Source organism: Melanotaenia boesemani, chromosome 13, assembly GCF_017639745.1.
Source record: "Melanotaenia boesemani isolate fMelBoe1 chromosome 13, fMelBoe1.pri, whole genome shotgun sequence".
In the NCBI taxonomy this organism is placed as follows: domain Eukaryota; kingdom Metazoa; phylum Chordata; class Actinopteri; order Atheriniformes; family Melanotaeniidae; genus Melanotaenia; species Melanotaenia boesemani.
Genome location: NC_055694.1, coordinates 34,974,585 through 34,994,285, shown reverse-complemented (window position 1 = coordinate 34,994,285; position 19,701 = coordinate 34,974,585). Strand labels below are relative to the sequence as shown.

Genomic DNA, 19,701 nt, shown 5'->3' with positions numbered 1-19,701 from the left:
GTTGGGCCTCCACACGAGGCTCAGGTGCATCATTAGCGTGTCACAGAGAGGGACGTTGTGCTTTCTTAATTACAGACGTTTCCAAAATATCCACAATATAGTTGTTAATGCTTTAGTTTTATATGTGCTGCGACTCCGATGAGAAATACTTATTTTATACGTAGAAGTGGATGTTCCTGATTTCCTGTGTGTTGTCGCAAAAGAAAAGTACTTGATTCTGAAAGACGGGTTCTGGATCAGGGAGATCCAATCCAATGTCGCTTTGACCAACAGGATAAAAGTATGCTGGATTACGTGATCCGCCATCCTGAAAAATGGGATTCTCAAATCTGGATAGCTTTTATCCGTATTAAATTGGCCCCTTGTTGTTATCAAAGTGGGCTTGGGTCTGGAGAACTGGGGTTCAAGTCCCCGGTCTGGCAACTGAGGAAAACCACTGTGGGCCCTGGACATTTTACCATTTCATGAAATTAGCTCATTTTGAATCTGATAGCAGCAACACATCTAAAATGAGTTGGCAACAAATGGCTGGCACTAACTGTCAAATCAGAAACAACTGGAGGAGCATTTGACAACTAACTAGGTTAATTAGCAATTGGTCATTAACATGACTAGGTATAAAAGGAGCATTTCAGAGAGGCAGATCATCTCAGACAGAAAGATGGACAGTAGCTGATTAATATGCAACAAGATTTATCTAAAAATGATAAAAATGTTCCTCAGTAAGAAATTGTAAAGACTTTGAAGATCCCAAAATTTACAGTGTATAATATTATCAAAAGATTCAGGAATCGGGAGAAATGCATGTTCATCTATATTTATGGGACAAGACTGACATTTCTCTTCTGGAAACCAGTACATGGACTCAGGAAGACTTCCAGAAACCTTCCTGAGTCTGTGAACACAGTTCACCCTGAAATCCACAAATGCAGGTTAAAGCTCCATCATGCAACAAAGAAGCCAGATGTGAACAGGATCCAGAACCAGCTTTGTCTTCTCTGGACCAAAGCTCATTTAAAATGCTCTGAGGAAAAGTGGAAACCTGGATGAAGATGTGAACTAGTTTGTGGAAAGCATGGACGGCGTGTCCTGCAGACTGAAGAGGAGAGGGAGCATCCAGCTTGTTATCAGTGAACAGTTGAAAAGCTGCATCTTTAATCAAAACGAGTGGTTACAGATGATTATACAGGACAAAAGAGGTTCAGGATGGGCCTGCCACAATCAATATTTGCTCACATTGTACTGACAACTATCTCCATACCTTGTGGTCCTGCACACATGTCTGCAGGTTCTGGCTTCAGGTATGTGAAGACATGTCAACATGGTTTAAATGTAATATTCCTGCAAACCCTGCACTGTGTCTACTAGGTGACTTGGGTGACATTAACATGGTAATTAACTCTGCACACATGATCCTCACGGTCTTATGCATTGCAAAGAAAACTGTCCTTGTGAACTGGAAAACCAAAAATAATCTGTGTATTTGTCAGAAGGTGGTTCATTTTGGGTTTTCTTTTGTGAATTTGGTTTTTCTTTATGGCATGTTGTGTTGTTGTGACTTTATTATGAATTCAGTTGCATGCTTTTTTGTGGAGAGGTTGTGTTTAGTGTCATTACTTTTCCTGTTCCACCTGTGACCATGATTAAAAATATTGAGCTCAGATAGCCAATGACTTTCAAAAGGTTTGGAGTGGTGAGCCAGTGTGCAGCAGGCAGAGGAGGGGCTTAAATTTTTACCCACAGATTTATGGTGGCAAGCCAAGGAGTTTGCAGTGTGTTTTTGGGCTGGCATGGAAAAAACAGCAGTGATCCAAAGGTCGGCCAGGTGCATAAGAGGGCAGCAACAGCGATCACCAATAGCTACGCTGGTAAAAGAAGGGCATGACATGCTGCGGATGGACAGGGTAGGGACCCTTCCCAGTTATGTTTGTGGCCGGTGCCTGACGGGGTCGGCAGCTGGCCCGTTGGGACCTCTGCCCCATGACTGTGAAGGGGCTCTGGCTGGGGCCTTCCTCTGCAGTCCTCTGGGTGGGTCAGGAGTGGTCTTCATGATGGGGGAGCTTGGGTTGGTGCTCCAGGATTGCTGCTGATGGCCTGGGTCTCTGGGCTGCCCTAGTCTGCCTCTAGCCTTCGTAGAGGCGTGGTCACATCTGCAGGATCACACTCATCTCTGTTGTGTTTCTGTACAGGTATAGCAGCTGGTTGTCTGGTGTACTTCCTTTTCTCTACTTTCCTTTTCACTTTTCTTCACTATTCTTCTTTTTTTTCTGTCCCCTCCAGTCAGGTCCAGCAAGATTATGTAAATTTCATTATTCTAAATAAATAAATTTAATTGAAAAAATAAGATTATTAAGAGGAACCTTATACCCATTAAGCTCCTCTTGGCAAAGCAAACAAATCTTTTGGCACAACACAGCAGCCACCATCATTCTGCTGCCACCATGCTGGACAGGACAAGTAAAAAAACATATAAGCCTGCATCTCTGATGGGATGGGGCTGCATTAGTGCCTATGACATGGGCAGCTTCCACATCTGTGAAGCTCCATCAATGCTGAAAAGTACATGGAGGTTTTAGAGCAACATCTGCTCCCATCCAGACAACGTCTCTTTCAGGGAAGGACTTGCAGATTTCAGCAAGACGATGCTGAACCACATCCTGCATCCATCACAGCAGCATGGCTTCACAGGAGAAGATGATGCAGTCCATCACAGTTTTTGTTAAAAATCCAAACTTTATTAAAAACAGATTGTTTATTAAATGAAATGAAAAAAAATACTTTATTAATCCCAGTGGGAAATTGCAATGTTGTCATAGTTTTTTCTTTTAAAGTTTGCAATTATTTATTTTACAGAACAACACAAAACAACATAAGACCAGTCAAACACAAAATGTTGTGGCAGCAGCACAAATTAAAAATATTCAAAAAGAAGTCAGGATAATAATATATTGTATAAAGTCCACGGATCCAAGTTCCAGTTTAGTCCCAAATCTTCCAACAGTTTAATCTATTTCTGCAGAAATTAACATGATAGTTTTAATAGGGGGAGGTTTGTCTCCGACCCACTTTACCACAAAAGTTTTCTCACCAACATTAGAAAAGTTTCAGTAATTTCTTCATTTTGAGTCAGAGTCATGAACTTTTCCAAGCAAACATTTTTGGGAAATTATTTACCTGTTGCTTTACTGATGTTTGCACATGATGTTACATTCCCACAAACAATGAAACCTCACACCACTTTAAATTTTACATTTAGGACTGATCCATCACTTTTTATTACACAGGCTTAAACACATAGAATGAAAGAAATCGTGTTTTAAGTTATATTTATCTGATACCTGACAGGGTGGCTGTAGCTCAGGAGGAAGAGCAGGCGTCCACCTGCTGGACCAACTCCAGGTGGTGTAATGGAAATCCCTGACTCCATTTATGGGGACCGGATCCAGAGAATCTGTTCAGAGGGCACAATTATTAATATCAACAGTGTATCAATTAAAAATATTTCCTTCCAAGAGGCCAAACTGCAGGTGAAAGTTATGATGTGAAATTTGTTGTTTTGCAGAATGAAAGTTATTGGCATTCTGTGATGGTTTATATATTTATCTTACAGTAAGCACCCCAAATAGGACCAGCGCGTGACTGGAATTTAATATAATTGCTAAAATAAAAAAAAAATCTGATAATGGAGCAGAATACGTCGCGCAGATTATGGCTGGGACGCCGGCCCGTGCTCTGGATGCCAACTGATAGTTTTTTCTTTTTTTTTTTAACTTTATTTCAAAGTGTCTTGAATACAATCAGAACAGAATAAATGTTCAACGTGCTGGCAGACAACGTCAAATACAAATGCAACAGGCGCATAAGGGATGCGCAAAAACAAGAGATAGAGATAGATTTGAAAAGAAAAGAAAAAATAAATAAATAAATACATACAAAAAAATAAAAAATAAAAAGGGAGGGGGGGGCTAGGGATTTTTAAATATACGTAGAGCTTCTAATGTTGTGTAGAGATTCACAGCATTCTTCCCTTTCATGTGACTTAGAGAATAGAAATATTGGTTTAACTCTTTGTGAAAAGCAAAGAATGTGGGTATGGATTTCATAAACCTGTTCTTGTGTATGAAAAACTTTCCAAGTATTACTATGGAGTTGATCAACATATTGTGACAGTTATTTTTAACCATGAATCCAAATAAAACATTTTCTCTTTTTAGAACAGGAACAGGCAGAAATTTAGATAACCAATGAAATAAGTCACTGGTGAAGATACATTCATAGAACATGTGATCTGTGGTTTCAATATGATTGAAACAGAATATACAATTATTACAGTCAAAGCCAAAACGGCTATAAAGAAAATCAGATGAAGGATAAATTCCATTGAGGATTTTAAAATGAATTTCCTTGGCCCTTGGAGCAACGGGAGCATTAAAGAAAAAGGATCTCAGATATTCTATATCTGTTTTGGAAAAGAACTTAGAGAGTAAATCACGAGATGTGGAGAATGGAAACAGTTCTTTGTTAAATATATGTCTAATAGTGAGGTTATTTAATTTAGAATCAAACAAGTTCTTTCCCTGCACCAAAAGCGAAGGAAAATTTGGAGTAGCTCCAATTTTGTACAATTGAGATGTCAATAGAAGGGTCTGTTTAGGTATAGCGATAAAAACCGTTTTGTACTGAGATTTGTCTGAGATCTTAAATTTAGCACTAAAATCCTCAAATGAGAGCAAGTTACCATTACAGTCCAGCAGATGTAAGATAGACCAAATGCCTTTTTCTAACCAGTTTTGCATAAACAGAGATTTGCGGTTATATAGAATATATCTGCAGTTCCACATTGGGATATTGTGGGGACTAAAATTATGTTTGTAAATCATTTTCCAGTAAAGTTTAAAGAGTTTGTTGATGAAACGAGGAGAGTTTGTATGGGAGTCTTTTTGGGTCATAATCACAGCTAAGGAGAAAATTAATGCCGCCTAGTTTCATAAATATTTCATTGGGAATGTGATACCAAATTTGTTTTGGTTGCCTTAGAAATTGTTTTAGCCAGTTAATTTTGATAGTGCCATTAATACATTCAAAGTCAATTGCCTTGATGCCACCTTCTTCATAATTTTGGACCATTATACTCTTTTTTAAGTACTGTGTTTTACCTTTCCAGATGAAGTTAAAGTTTGCTTGGTTTATCGCTTTAATTGCTTCTTTAGGAACTGCTAGTGATTGAGCTGGTAAATGAAACGAGAAATGGTTTCAGTTTTTGTAAGGAGTGTTCGACCAATCATAGATAGTTCCCTCTGCGACCAAGAGTTGAGATGGGCTTTACATTTTTCCAGGTTTCCCCAGATATTAAGTTTGGTTAGTAAATCCATATTTTTAGTAATTTGTATACCTAAAGACTTAATTGTTGTTTTCACCGGGATGGAATGAATGGTTGATAAATTGCAATCATGAATAGGTAGAAGTTCACATTTATTAAGGTTCAATTTTAGGCCAGACGCTTTTGAGAAGAGATCTATAGTCCCAAGGATTTTTGGAAGTTGACTGCTATTTTTCATAAATATGGCTGTTTCATCTGCAAGTTGGCTTATAGTCAGTTGTTTATCAAGTAAAGTTAGTTTTTCAAAATCTGATTTTTTTATAAGGATAGATAGCATCTCAGCAGCAATAATAAATAATAACGGGGAAATAGGACATCCTTGTTTAATCCCTTTCTGAATAGGGAATCTAGGTGACGTACCCTGCTGTAGAAGAACTGTACTGTTTGTATCTTTATAAATTAATCTAACTATGTTTATAAATTGTTCTCCAAAACCTAATAGCTCTAGTGTATGAAACATAAAATTGTGTTCAATCGAATCAAAAGCTTTAAAAAAGTCCAAAAAAAGGATGAAACTCTCGTCTTCTATTAGGTAGTTGTAGTCAAGTAAATCTAGTACAAGTCGTATGTTATTATGTATTGAACGTCCCCTGATGAAACCCGATTGTGTGTCTGAAACTATGTCCTCAATCCCCAATCTAAGTCTGTTTGCAAAAATATGAGTCAGCAGTTTGTAATCGTTATTAAGGAGAGTTATGGGTCGGAGATTGTCAATTAATTTGGAGTTTTTACCAGGCTTGGGAATTAGGGTGATGACTCCTTGCTTCATTGTAGTTGGTAAAATGAATGTATTACATATTTCTTTTAGCATATTTAATAAAAGATCACTTAGGTCGGATGCCAACTGATAGTAGGCTGCTCTCCACCAAAAGCGTGCGCTGCTGTCGTCATCACGCAGACGAGTAGGTGGGGGTGACGCAGGTTAGAGCAGCTCTCAATCCCCTCTCGTGGATGCTGCGACCGAGCTCTTGCGCGCGCGAGCTGTAGCAGCGGCTCAACCCCTCCTCCTCCTCCACCAAAGATGTCGCATGAGCTTCTCTCACCGCAGCGTTTTCTTTTCTTTTTCTCCCTGTAACTTACCACTTCACCAAATTCAGGCCAAATTAGCAGCTGCCACAGCCGGGATCAGCCCTCCGCGTCCAGGCGCACGGACTGTCCCCCCTCCCTCAACCCGGCGCATCCTCTCTCTCTCTCTCTCTCTCTCTCTCTCTCTCTCTCTCTCTCGCCCTCTCTCTCTCTTCAACCGCCGCAGAACTCCGCCGACCAACCATCAGGTGACCGCGCGGAGCGGAATATTCATCAGCACCGTCGTCGTCTTTCATCCCTCCACTCCTTCGGACTCCTGGCAACCGGAGCTACCGCCGCCCCGCTCCCCTCCTGTATCCTCTCATCCGGTCTGGGACATTCTCCGCTCCACGCACACGCAGATTAACGGGGATTCTGCCTCCCCGCCCGCGCGCTGATGCTGATGTCCTTGAGCTCGGCCTGCACGGTGAGTCTGTGAGTCCGTACATGCCCTCGTGCGTGACTGTTATTTACCCCGAGCGCCTCTGCTTAATAGGGAATATGTTGCTCGCGCTGTGATTCAGTAATGAGGTTCTAGGAGTTTTTTGATGGACTTGCAGAGTCTGCATGGCCTGATGTTCTCATCCCAGGCCTCACACAGCTAATATAACAGCCCGTACAGTAGTGCATACCATAATAACCTGGCAAACAGCGCTATGACATTATGAGGAAGTGTGCGCGTGAATGCGTGTACACGTGAATGTGTTTGCACGCGCGTGAGTTTGAGACTAATGATACATGTCCATCCTTCCATCCACCTGTCCATCCATCCCTCCGTGTCTTGTCTCAGCTGATGAACGACTGCGATCCAGCATTTTCACCCAGAGGCACGCGCTGTTCTCCCGTCTTGGTTTTCCCGGGTGTGAGTTGGCTATAGGCTGTTGGGTATCAGTTGCGTTGTTTGTCTCGGTTACGGCGCATCGCACCTGCAGCGCTGAGCTGCGGGGGTGTCGCTTTGATCTGGTAATGATCCGTGGCCGGAGGGACCTTCACGCGCTGCCCGGCGCGGGGAGGGTGTGAGTTTGGCTGAGAGGCCCGCGGCGGCCGGGCCGGTAACCTTGCGGAGGGACATACGGGAGGCAAGTGGCGCACCACTGTGGGAACACTTCCTCTCTTCTCTGCTTCTTGGGTCCAAACTGGAGCTCGCGCAGCTTTCAGCGCGACCTCCTCTTGTTGCTGAACGTGTTGAGGATGAGGAGCGGGATGAAGCTCAGGCACGTCTGAAGGTGACCAGCAAAGGTCGTTTTATGTGGGAAACCCTGTTGCGTTGGACAGTTCCTGCACAGACGTGCACCATGTTGTTGGCAGGAATGAGGAGTGTGTGTGTGTGTGTGTGTGTGTGTGTGTGTGTGTGTGTGTGTGTGTGTGTGTGTGTGTGTGTGCAGCTTTGCGTGGAGTTGCATAGTGTCTCTAGGGGGGAGAACATGGGACACTTTAAGGATCAGTTCATGTTATTCTGGCTAATTTCTTTCTTTCTTTCTTTCTTTCTCTCTCTCTCTCTCTCTCTCTCTCTCTCTCTCTCTCTCTCTCTCTCTCTCTCTCTCTCTCTCACCACCCTCCTCCTCATCCAGCTGCTGTCTCTACAGTAATGCAGATGTGTAGCTGTCCTGTCGGTGGCCGACCTTTAGTGGCTTCAGCCAGGGACTGTGTTGAATTCTAAGTGTGCTAGTCCCACTGGGTAATATTGAAGTTTGTGACTGGCGCCATGCCAACATTGGCATTCAGCAGCCCAAATACAAGGACCCTGCCAGAGGTGACCCTTCAAATGCCTGTTGGAAATTAGGACTGCAGGTGCACAGGTGGACCGCAGGCTCGCCAGCGAACACGAGGAGATTAAATACTGATGTGTTCACACACGCAATGAGGATGCACTCACCTCAGATGACAGGAACACACTGCTGCTCACAAACTTGTGCAGTCACGTGTGCTCAGATGTGTGTATATGTGGCTTTGGTGGCCCAAACTGACACACACATATAAACACACACACACACACACCAACACACACAGAGTAACAAAGCATACCTCGGCCCTGCTGGCCTAGAATCAAATCCCGTGAGGAGCATCTCCTCTGTGTCTTTTCGTCTTTGTGCCATTCTCAACCTTCTTGCTGCCGCGATAAAGAGAAAATACCCGAGGGAAAAAGAGTGGCCACTTTCTCTTAAAAAGGAAATAAATAAATAACCAAATTACTGGGACCCTCAGAGGGACAGTGTGCGAACAAGCGGCGCTAGCATTCAGAATAAATGGGCAGGCTGCTGAGGATTGCTTTGACCTTTTGTCTGACTCTTTTCATGTTCAAACACACAGCCAGGACAGCCCTTTCTCTCTCTCCCTCTCGCTCTTATTTTATTGTGCATGACACATTTGTGTGTGTCAGGACAGAGATCATATAATTGATGTCTCTGGGCATGAGTGGCAGTGTCTTTGTGTTCATTGTCCATTTGTGATGCTTGCATCCTGTGGCTAAAGGTTTGTGTGAGTTAGGAATGCGTGATACATTGAATAACCATTTATTTTATCATTTTGAATTATTTGTAATGCAGGCTCACATGTGTGCACTCATGCTCACGTGCACTGTACACATCAAAGCTCGGAGACAAACAGAAAGACAGACCCAGACTTACTTGCAGTATTTGGGAGGATGCACCGAGCAGTGTTTTTTATTTGTGAGCGTTATAAAATCAGACAGAATCAGTGAGTTAGAGATCGAGCTGGAAAGCAAATGTGCGACTGAGTAAATAAATGATTGCAATAGCAGGAAGCAGATAGACAAGGAGAGCAGCGAATGAGGGAGTCAAGACAGGAAGAGGGGAGAAAGAGGAAGGTGAAGTAATAATGAGCAATGAAAGAAAAAATCTGATTTGAATTCTTAAACAGACAGATAAAACAAGCAAATAAGAAAAAGATGAAGAGCAAGAGGAAGCTTCAAAGGAAGCCGGAGCAGGGTGACTCAGTCATAAACTAACACTCTCAGTCAGGATAGAAGCATGGCAGGGTAGAGAGGAAGAGGAAGAGGAGGGAGAAGATGCAAGAGGCAGAGGGAGCTGAGGGAGAGTGAAGAGTGGAGAGGAGGGAGGAGAAAAGGAATTAATGATGAGCTTCTGCTCTGTTTTTTCTGCTCATCCTTATGTAAAATACTCTGATAGGGAAATGTTGTGTCATGTGTGATGTTGAGAATATTTACAGCTGAAGCTAATTGCTCACGTGGGATGAAGCTGAAGGAAACAAGTTTCTGTTCGAGCGGCGCACTATCGGTCTCAGGTTTATTTTAATTAAATCGGTTCTAGAGATGGATTGAAATGTTAATTCAGATTAAGAAATAGTTTTTTTTCTGGAGATCCAATGAGAGCAACTCACTTCAGGACATTTCCCTCTTCAGGTCTCACAAGATTCTTATTAGACTGAACAAATTGAAGGTGAATTAATCACAACTGGGTGGCATGTGGATGCGTCTGGGCATTGTTGGTGTTTGTGTGTCAGCACTTGTTTGGTTTGCTGCAACCTAAGTTGGGTAAACCCAAAGCAGCAGCCAGGTAGCAATCTTTATTTCTCTTAATATCGATTAAAAAAAAGCCCTAAACCAACAACAAATGTGTCCTCCTATGACAGTTTGTCATAGTTTGCTGTCTTCCTGTGAGCTCCTGTGTTATCCAAAGGCTATTAAACACACATCAGAGGACCAGACTTTTACTCTGGCTGATGTGTTTTCTTAGCTCAGATCTACATGCATTCCCACAGACGCTGCCGTGCTGCTGGAAGAAGAGCACAAACGTAAAATCTGTGATAGGAAAGCAGTCCTCTGAGTTCACCCTGCTCTGGTTTTAACATGTAAAGTCTTTTCTTCATTGCTGGACTTTGGGTAAATCTAGGTGTAATGTCTAGTTTTCATTCATTTATAAATACTGACACGTTATTGATTGCTGGCAGACCCCAGCCACAAACTGTATTCTCTGTCCAGGTTTTAGTAAAACAGCTCACGAGCAGCAGGGTTAGGCTCAAACTGAGGAGGCGTGGGGTTCTGGAGCGGTGGTCAGAACAGAGAAAGGCTGAGAGATGAAACAACACAAGGTCACAGGATTCCTGAGGTTGCTTTCTGCCCGAGCAGATGTGATCGCTGACGTTTGTGAACAACATGATGCAAAAACTACAGAATTTTACTAAACTTGGTGAAGAGTTGGAGCATGAGTCCATTACATTTAGGTGGGGTTGGGACCACGGAGGTTAAAACTGCAGCATCGGCCCAGCTGATGACTCACTCGCTCAGAGTTTGATTTATGGAGCTTCTTGAAGCAGTATTGTGAATTTTGTGTTGTTTAAAGTGGCTGTAATCAGTCAGATAACGTCATATAAATGCAGGATAAGCATTTACATGATGTTTAATAAAAATGACATGATTAGCTTAGTCTGACCAAAACTAGATTTGTCACATCGGTATGAGGATGGCCCAGTTTAGTCCCTCTTTCATAGTTCTTGATGCTGTCTTTGACCCAGAAGCAACAAAACAATCTGATATACAGACAGCAACTTGTAAAAACCAAATACAAAATTATACAGAAGAACTGTACAGACCTACAAATTCAGCCCGTGACCTGGTTCATCTGTTTTCAGTCATTTGGTTCAGTCTGACGTTTTTGTTAGAAAATCTGAACACTAACAAGCTGAAAGGGGACTGTACAGATATACTGTACAGGTCATACTGTCATCAATAAATCCATTCCCTTGCTTTACTCGTACGCTGGTTCAAGGACGTTAGCTCAAGTAAGTAAATTCTTATTTATAAAGCACCTTTCAAGATAGAAATCACAAAGTGCTTCACAATAAAACACAAAACAACTCAGGAAACACAAAAAATATTAAATTAAGCAAAAATGTCAGTTTAAAAAGACGCGTTTTTAGCCTCTTTTTAAAAGAGACTGCAGTAAGATCTCAGGGACCCGAAGACCCTGATCACGTGATCTCAGGGACCCGAAGACCCTGATCACGTGATCTCAGGGACCCGAAGACCCTGATCACGTGATCTCAGGGACCCGAAGACCCTGATCACGTGATCTCAGGGACCCGAAGACCCTGATCACATGATCTCAGGGACCCGAAGACCCTGATCACGTGATCTCAGGGACCCGAAGACCCTGATCACATGATCTCAGGGACCCGAAGACCCTGATCACGTGATCTCAGGGACCCGAAGACTTTCCGGATGGTTTGTACTTAAACGTGTGAAAATAGATTCAAACAGTTGGCTTGATGAGCATAAATCATCTTGACTGCATGGAACTTTGTTTTTATATTAGAAAACATTTAAAATTGTTCATACGAAGTCATGAACACACAGTTTATTTAACCCTGCTGCATCCTGCCAGCTTTTAAAGACCAAAAAAAAAAAAAAAAAAAGACCAGTTTTAGCTTTTAGTGCTTGTTCTGATCTTTCAGTTTTGGTTCTCTGTTGCTGCTCTCATCAGCAGTTAAAAAGTAAAAAAAAACTATAAAAAAAGCAAAGATTTGACTGCTTATGATAGATGTTTTATTTTATTGATTAAATTATGCTGCGTTACTCATCCAGTCACAGATTACACATGATTACACACCTGGTTGGGCTTTTCAGACCTGAGCTTTCAATGACTGGGGGGCAAACTTTTCCATTGGAGGGAAAATGAAACTTCAGTCATGTTGTGGTAAAAACCAGCTGGTGATGTTGCTGTCTGCATGTGTTGCTGCTCCCATATCCAGAGATAAAATATCAGAGTTGTGTTTACGCCTTGTTGTGGTGCTTCTGAAAAATCAATGAGTGCAGGTTTGAATATCACATGCAGTGACTGGTGCAAGCGCGCTTCATGGCTAAGAAAAGTATCATGTTTGTACCAATTTTGTATTTATTCAGAACAAGATGGAAGCTTTTATGGATTATTTTTAGTGTCACAACAGTAGCCAGCCTCGCCTCTCTCTCAGAAATGATTTTGATGTAATGGTGGTGTGAGATCAATACAACAGAGTGGTAATGTTTCTGCCCTCCCTCTGCTCTCTCTTAGGTCCTGGTGGTGCACCAGTAGCTACCTCTAAACTGGATCTGCTTCCTGCCTTGGATTTATCAGCTGCCTTCGCCTTGCTCGCCCCTCTCTCTGCCTGTCCGTCATCTCTTCATCCCCGTCCGTACGTCTGCCAGCCCGTCCGTCCATCCATGGACTGGCCGTGACCCCGGAGGGAGGGGGACAGAAACGAGGAAAGAGTGGAGTCGCACGGGAGAGAAAGGAAAAGAAAGCTGGATTCATTCAGACGTCACGCTTCTGAAGTGCTCCTGCTCGCTGTCCTTCATCCCCCTCACCCTCCTCCCCCACCTCCCTCTGTTATGGAGGTTTAAAGCAGTGGGAGGTTAGGCCAAGACAGTCTGACACACACACACACACGCAAAAAGCAAGAAAAGAAAATAAACACACATAACCAAAGCCCCTTAGTTTCCCTTATATTTAAAAAAGGGGTTTGGGTGCATCATTTCAGTAACTTGTTTTTAAAGAAAGTCCTTCAGCGCACATGAGTGACCTGTCACCAGCCAAAAGAAAGAGGAGCTGAGACAACAACGGAGACACAGGAGGACCGAGACAAAGGACAAGACTACCTGACATGTCAACAACAGCCACGATGGGGGAAATGGCAAACAGCGCTGTGGAATTTTATCCCAAAGGGACTCGAGGTGGGGGCGGAGGAGGAAGAAGGGCAGATGGCAGCCATGCAGGGGGAGACTTTGGGGTCACGGTGATGGAGCTCAGGGAGCTGATGGAGCTCCGAGGGGCTGATGCCCTGCAAAAGATCCAGGACAGCTACGGAGACACAGAGGGACTCTGCCAGAGACTACAGTCCAGCACCACTGAAGGTGAGCAGCCGTGGAGCAAACAAATGGTTGAATGGATGAATGAGAGAGCAGAACATAGCTAGGTAGTTGTACTGCTGAGAGCACAGATGGTGGTGGAATGGTTAGTTGGATGAGTAAATGGATGAAGAGGTGAATGGAAGGCAGAATGATGCATTAGCTTGCTACAAACTATGTTTTTTATTAAAGAATCAGTCTCATCATTTGGCTCAAACAACATTGAGTTAAAACATAAACTAAAAACACTATTAATTTTATTTTATTCATGTGTTATTGCACATCAAATTGTCTGAATTTGCCTTCACTCCAGTGCAACACAACTCAGAAGGACAGATGAAATGAAAGCTCTCTTTTAAAAGGTAAAAACACATTTTACTCATGGAGTGTAATCCTGGCTATGGAAGGCAGTTTTTGGCTGGGCTGCGTGCAAAGAGAGTACGGTTGGATGGACTGGTTGATGAGTGCATGACGGGATTATAGTGGATGGATGAATGGAAAGCTGGTAGAGTAAATCAATAAATGGTTGAATGAAGGAAAAATGCGCTTCTGCTGGATTAACTACAATCTCCAATAGTACACGTACAGGGTAAGATACCACCCCGGTACCTTAGTGTTTTATGTCTTCTCTGGAGGCTGGATGATTAACTAAATACATTTTTAATAAAACTTATAAAACTAACAGAAGATGATGCACTGGGACAGAACTCCAAATCTGAAAGACATCAAGAAACATCAGGAGCCAGATCTACTGCAGGAACAAAAACACTCAAAACATCCCCAGAATGGACAGAGCTGACAGCATCAGGGTGGATCATACACTGATCAAAGGAAAGAAACAGTGAGGAGATTAGTGACAAATGCACGGTCGATATGTGGCATTAAACAACAAACTCAGACCAAGTGAGTAACGAGGACAGGAAATAGAAAAAAAAGAGAATCACAAGGGATCAAGCTATTAAAATATAAAACCGGAAGAAAGGCCAACCAGAAACAGAACATGGCAATGAGGCATAAGAAGAAGGAGTTTTATGAAAACAAAAAACAAAATAAGAGCAGAACTAAGACAATAGAAGCAGAAGGTTGAAACAAAAACGGTTTCAGTAATAAGTTCAAAGTAATTTAAACTTTATTTGTATAGCGTCAATTGACAACAACGTCATCTCAGGGCACTTTACAGCCAATCATTTCGACCCAATTCATTGTCATCCAGCATTCATACAACCCAATAAATAACAGAATAGTTCAGGAAAACCAACAGATTATATAGACCCTTGACCTTGATTCAGTCCCCATCCTGAGCTGCACACAGAAACATTAAGTCGTGAAGAACGATGGAAATCTGGACGATAACAAACCCGACTGGTCATGACAGTTCAGGCCTGCAGGACACGTCTTCAGCAGCAGGTCTCATTCATCTCAGAATGGACAGAATTCAGGTGAACTGCTGGACAGGTGCTGATGGACAGTCAGTGTTCAGTCCAAGTTCAGTTCACACTGAATTAGTTCATGTTTAGAATCACCATTATGGTTCTGGAATGAGTCAACTGTTCCAAAATGAGCTAGTTCATGTTTATTTATCCATTTCTTGACAAGCTGCCTTTATATGGTACATTGTGGCATTTTGTGCTATAAACTACTGGAATACGGTCACCTTGGTTATTTCAGGACATACATGCAGATGTCTGTGTTTATCTGATTACCAGCCTGTAAGATGGTCCAGTTTAAATTATGGTACAAACATGATGTTTCAGTGCACAGCCTGTTTTATTTGACCGAGTTCGACAGGCTGAATAGAAGAAATTTACCTTCCTTCACCTCCAGTGAGTCATCTTATCATTGACATTTTGCTTCTGCTATTATAGAAAAAACATTAATGACTCTAAATGATCATAAACTGCAGAGCTCAGATCTCAAAACATGAATAATGCATTAATTAAAATGAACTGTTTAAAAAACTGGACTCTGTTGCCAGAGGTGTAACATTACATGGTCACAGGGGGCCCTGCCCATCACAATGTATGAATGAATGAATGAATGAATGAATGAAAAATACTTTATTAATCCCAAAGGGAAATTCAATATTGTAGTAGTAGTAATTTTTTTTTTTTTTTTTTTTTTTTTTTTTTTTAGTAAAGTAAAACAATCACATTAATTAATTAAGGGCTTTGTTCTTCAGCCTGATAGCTGCTGGAAGGAAGGATCTTCTGTATCTCTCTGTCTTGCATCGGACTTGAACAAGCCTCCCACTGAACACACTCTGTTGTTTCGTCACGGCGTTGTGTAGAGGGTGTGAAGGATCTTCCATTATCTTCGTCAGCTTGTACAGAATTCTTTTTTTGATGATCAACTCCAGCGGCTCCAGAGTTACTCCAAGCACAGAACCGGCTTTCTTGATCAGTTTGTTAATTCTTTTCAAGTCTCTGGTTCTGATGCCGCTGCCCCAGCAGATTGCTGCAAAGCTGATTGCACTTTCAACAACAGACCTGTAGAACATTTGCAACATTTTGGTGCAGACGTTAAAAGATCTCAGCTTCCTTAAGAAGTAGAGTCTGCTCTGACCTTTCTTGTAAATGTACTCAGTGTTGCTTTTCCACTCAAGTCTGTTGTCCAGCTGAACTCCAAGGTACTTGTATTCCTCCACCACCTCCACCTCCTCTCCCATGATGGAAACACTTCTATGTGTGTTCTTGTTCCTCCTGAAGTCAACAATCATCTCCTTTGTTTTCTTGGTATTCAAGATGAGATGATTGTCACCGCACCATTTCACAAACTGACCGACCAGTTCTCTGTACTCTGCTTCTTGTCCATCACTGATACACCCAACAACTGCTGAGTCATCAGAGTATTTCTGCAGATGACAGAACTCAGAGTTGTACTGGAAGTCTGAGGTGTACAGCGTGAATAGAAATGGTGAAAGTACAGTCCCTTGTGGTGTTCCAGTGCAGCTGACCACCATCTCAGACACACAACCTTTCAGTCTCACAAACTGTGGTCTGTTTGTGAGGTAGTCGTAAATCCAGGTGGTTGTGGAGGGATCCACCTGGAATTTCTGCAGCTTCTCACACAGCAGAGCAGGCTGAATCGTATTAAAAGCACTTGAGAAATCAAAGAACATGACCCTCAAAGTGCTGCCTGACTGGTCCAGATGAGAGTGGGCTCTCTGAAGCAGGTATATGATTGCATCTTCAACCCCAAGCCCATTACGGTATGCAAACTGTAATGGGTCCTGAAAGGTGTTCACCTGCTTGCTGAGGTGAGCCAGTAAGAGTCTCTCCAGGACTTTCATGACGTGAGATGTCAGGGCGACTGGTCTGTAGTCTTTTGGTTCAGCTGGTTGTGGTTTTTTAGGCACTGGAACAAGGCAGGATGTTTGCCACAGCACCGGGATTCTTTTCTGGCTCAGGCTGGTGTTGAACAGGTGCTGGAGAATCGGACATAGCTGTATACTGTGTCTGTAAGCCTTGTTTTTATTCTGCAGCCGGCCTGCTCGTGTCCTTTGTCCGAGTATATGCAGCTTGACATTTTTGCATTTACCGCACATTAGCCAGTAACAAACACTTCAGTATGTCACAGCTTAGAGAACGAATACAACTTCAAAACAACCAGTTGCAGCCAAACGTCATTTACTAGCAGATGTGTGATTAAAATCTGTTGTGGGAGCTCCACAAAAGATAAAGATCATACTTGTATGGGCCAAGTAATTAATCGTTGTTTGCCTGAATTTTGGTTTATTTTTGAACTGTTTTGTGGCTTGTGTTTTTTGTTTCTGCCAGTAGTGGACACCCTTGTTTAACCTATAAAGGCCACACCTTTTCCGCTCACCTCTGTTTTGTTTGGGTTGAGCTGGAAGGCACACAGTTTTTCTACCGTCGTCGTGGTAATTTAATTTAGTTTGGAATTACCAGTTCGGTTCTGACTGACCGTACTACCTTGGCTTGGATCAGCACCTGTGGAATAAAAGGAACTAAAATGCTCTACTATCATGGACACTCCCTTTGTTTTACTGCACGACACGCGTAGATCAATACTCAACCAAACAGGACCAAAGGGCCATTCAATACTTGATGGCATTGCGGTACACAAGTGATGAAACAGTTGGTGCAAAGCACAGCTGTGTTAGCCAACTAACATTTCAAGTGCTTTCCTCTGGCTATCTGCTGTGCAGTCTTCCTTAACATCCAGGATTCAGGTTCCAGGTCTTACTAACACCTTTTTGCTCTCCTCTGGAATTTTATTTTTATGAGCCACTTAATGTTGCTCTGTACTTCCACATATGCCTGTAACTGTCCTGATGCACTTATATTATTTGTATAAAAGTGTCCAGCAATAACAGCTGTGTTGGTGGTTTCTGAGCAACACAGTTGATCATGGCACGGTGCTGTGAGAGAGAGCTGCTTAACATCATGTTCTTCAGTTAAAAGTAGCTTGGCTTGGTTCAGATTAGATAGAAATATCTGTGATTTAAGTACGTTGATGTGAAACACCGTCGACTGCGTTAGCCAGATCATCAGGATGAGATTTTAGGAGCGTGTTAACACCACAGTAGAAAAAAATGCCCACGACATAGTTTAAAAATCATTTTTCATCTAATAAAACGCCTTTATATAAATTTCAGTACTGTTCATGTTGAGGGGTGGGCGGAGCCTGGATGGCTGCCGGAGCAGACCAATCAGGGCAGCCTCCCGCTCGGTTAGCATCGAACACAGCTCTGTGCTCGCCCTTTGGTGTGCGATTCGTCTGCACCACCACTGTGGTACCTGCAGTTTGGATCACTTATTACACATCATATGACCTGTCTTCATTCAGCTGTATAAAAACAGCTCAGTTAAACTGAATAATTTATTTACTTTTTGATGGAGTTGACTAATGGCAGCTTTTAGTGATGGAATCTTGTGGCATTCATTTTTTTTCTTGTGGCATTGGTGATAGTTGTTTTTTTTTCCAGCTGTTTATCTTTAGGTGCTTCAGCCCTTTTATTTAACTGACCACATTCTAGTGAGTATCTATTGACATTAATATTAGATTTAGTTCCAGCGTCAGTTGCTGCAGCACAGCTGTGGACACATTTACAATAAATACATCAACTAAAAGAATCAACTACTTTATGCTTAGTGATGTTATATTCAATCTTGCTTCATTAGTCCTGAACTAAATAATATTGTTTTAGCAGAAATGATGAATAAATCATAATAAGAAAAGTCATGAAGAGTCATTATGTGCAGCACAACTCAGCATGCTGGGTCAGAATAAAATTATTGATGAGTAATGATTAAAACATAGAAAAGTAAAGAGTTTATTTTCAAACATAAACAGAAGTTAAAAGTTTAGGAACAGGTGTTATCCACCTTCACAGGTGCAACCAGAAGCCAGCTAGTACCATGAAGTCTGGGTGCTCTTGTACTGGTGCTGCAGGGTCCTGAGGGTGGAACCATGTAGGCTGTGGTTGTTGGTAGGAAAGACCTACCAGACCTTGTTGCAGCAAACCTGAAGTAGCCTCTGACGGAAGTCACTGACTGCAAACTGAACCTTATAACCTTGAAGGTGGTTGCTTGTATTAATCTGAGCCTGTTTTTTTCTGGGTTCTAAATAAACTGGCTAACTTGCTGGATTGTTATGTAATGAAAGGAGACGTTGTCTGTTGGACCGATGGGCTGATAAGCTTCTGTAATGTGAGACTCTGACTTTTAAAAGGTCTTTTTGGTTTAAACTGTTAATCAGTGAAAGTGTGTGATAATTATTGATTTACGTCAGTGTATTGACTGAATTTGTAAAATTTATTTATGCGTTCAATAGGAACACATAAAAATGGTGACAAGTGTGCTTTGAATAAGTTACTGATTTTGCTAATTGACTCTAATAAAATCAATTAATCTTCTCTGATTAAGCCAATTTCAGATTAATAATGACTGCTTCAGGTATAATTTGGGGTTGTACTTTACAAGTATGTCTACAAAACCTGTGCACACTTGCATGTTGGTGTGTGGTGCAACACTACACCCACTCCTTCAACTAGTTAGTAACTTAGCAACACAACAGCGGTGAGAAGTTGTCTCGGAAAGTCAGCAACAGAAATTAGGATGACAGAGAAGCGTGAGATGGGGGCAGCAAGGAAAAGGGGGATGAATGAAGCAAGATCAGAGTGTGTGTTCATCTGTTTGCAAAGTGTGTGTGAGAGAGAGAGAAAGAGTGAGAGGGCTGGTGGGTGTTGAGTTACAGTCAGTCTGTGTTGAGTCTTGCTAATTTGATCCTGTGAGCTGGTCAGGAATCAGTGCAGCAGGTCCCTACAAAGCTAACACAAACACACACAGAGTCATGTATCTGAGGATGTCCTTACAAAGCATAGTTGGCAAACAACACATACAAACACACACAAATTCTGGTCTCCGTGCAC

At 42.2% G+C, this 19,701-nt stretch overlaps 1 protein-coding gene across 2 annotated transcripts in view; it reads left to right on the top strand.

The window, feature by feature from the left end:
- Positions 1 to 6,231: 6,231 nt before the first annotated feature.
- atp2b3b (ATPase plasma membrane Ca2+ transporting 3b) overlaps positions 6,232 to 19,701 on the top strand; it is a 60,785-nt gene continuing 47,315 nt past the window's right edge. For both annotated transcript variants that reach the window (XM_042003340.1, XM_042003339.1), the window contains exons 1-2: positions 6,232 to 6,872; positions 12,475 to 13,313. In XM_042003340.1, the coding sequence (XP_041859274.1) occupies positions 13,064 to 13,313 (250 nt within the window). In that variant the 5' untranslated portion in view covers positions 6,232 to 6,872; positions 12,475 to 13,063. The remainder of the gene's footprint in view (positions 6,873 to 12,474; positions 13,314 to 19,701) is intronic.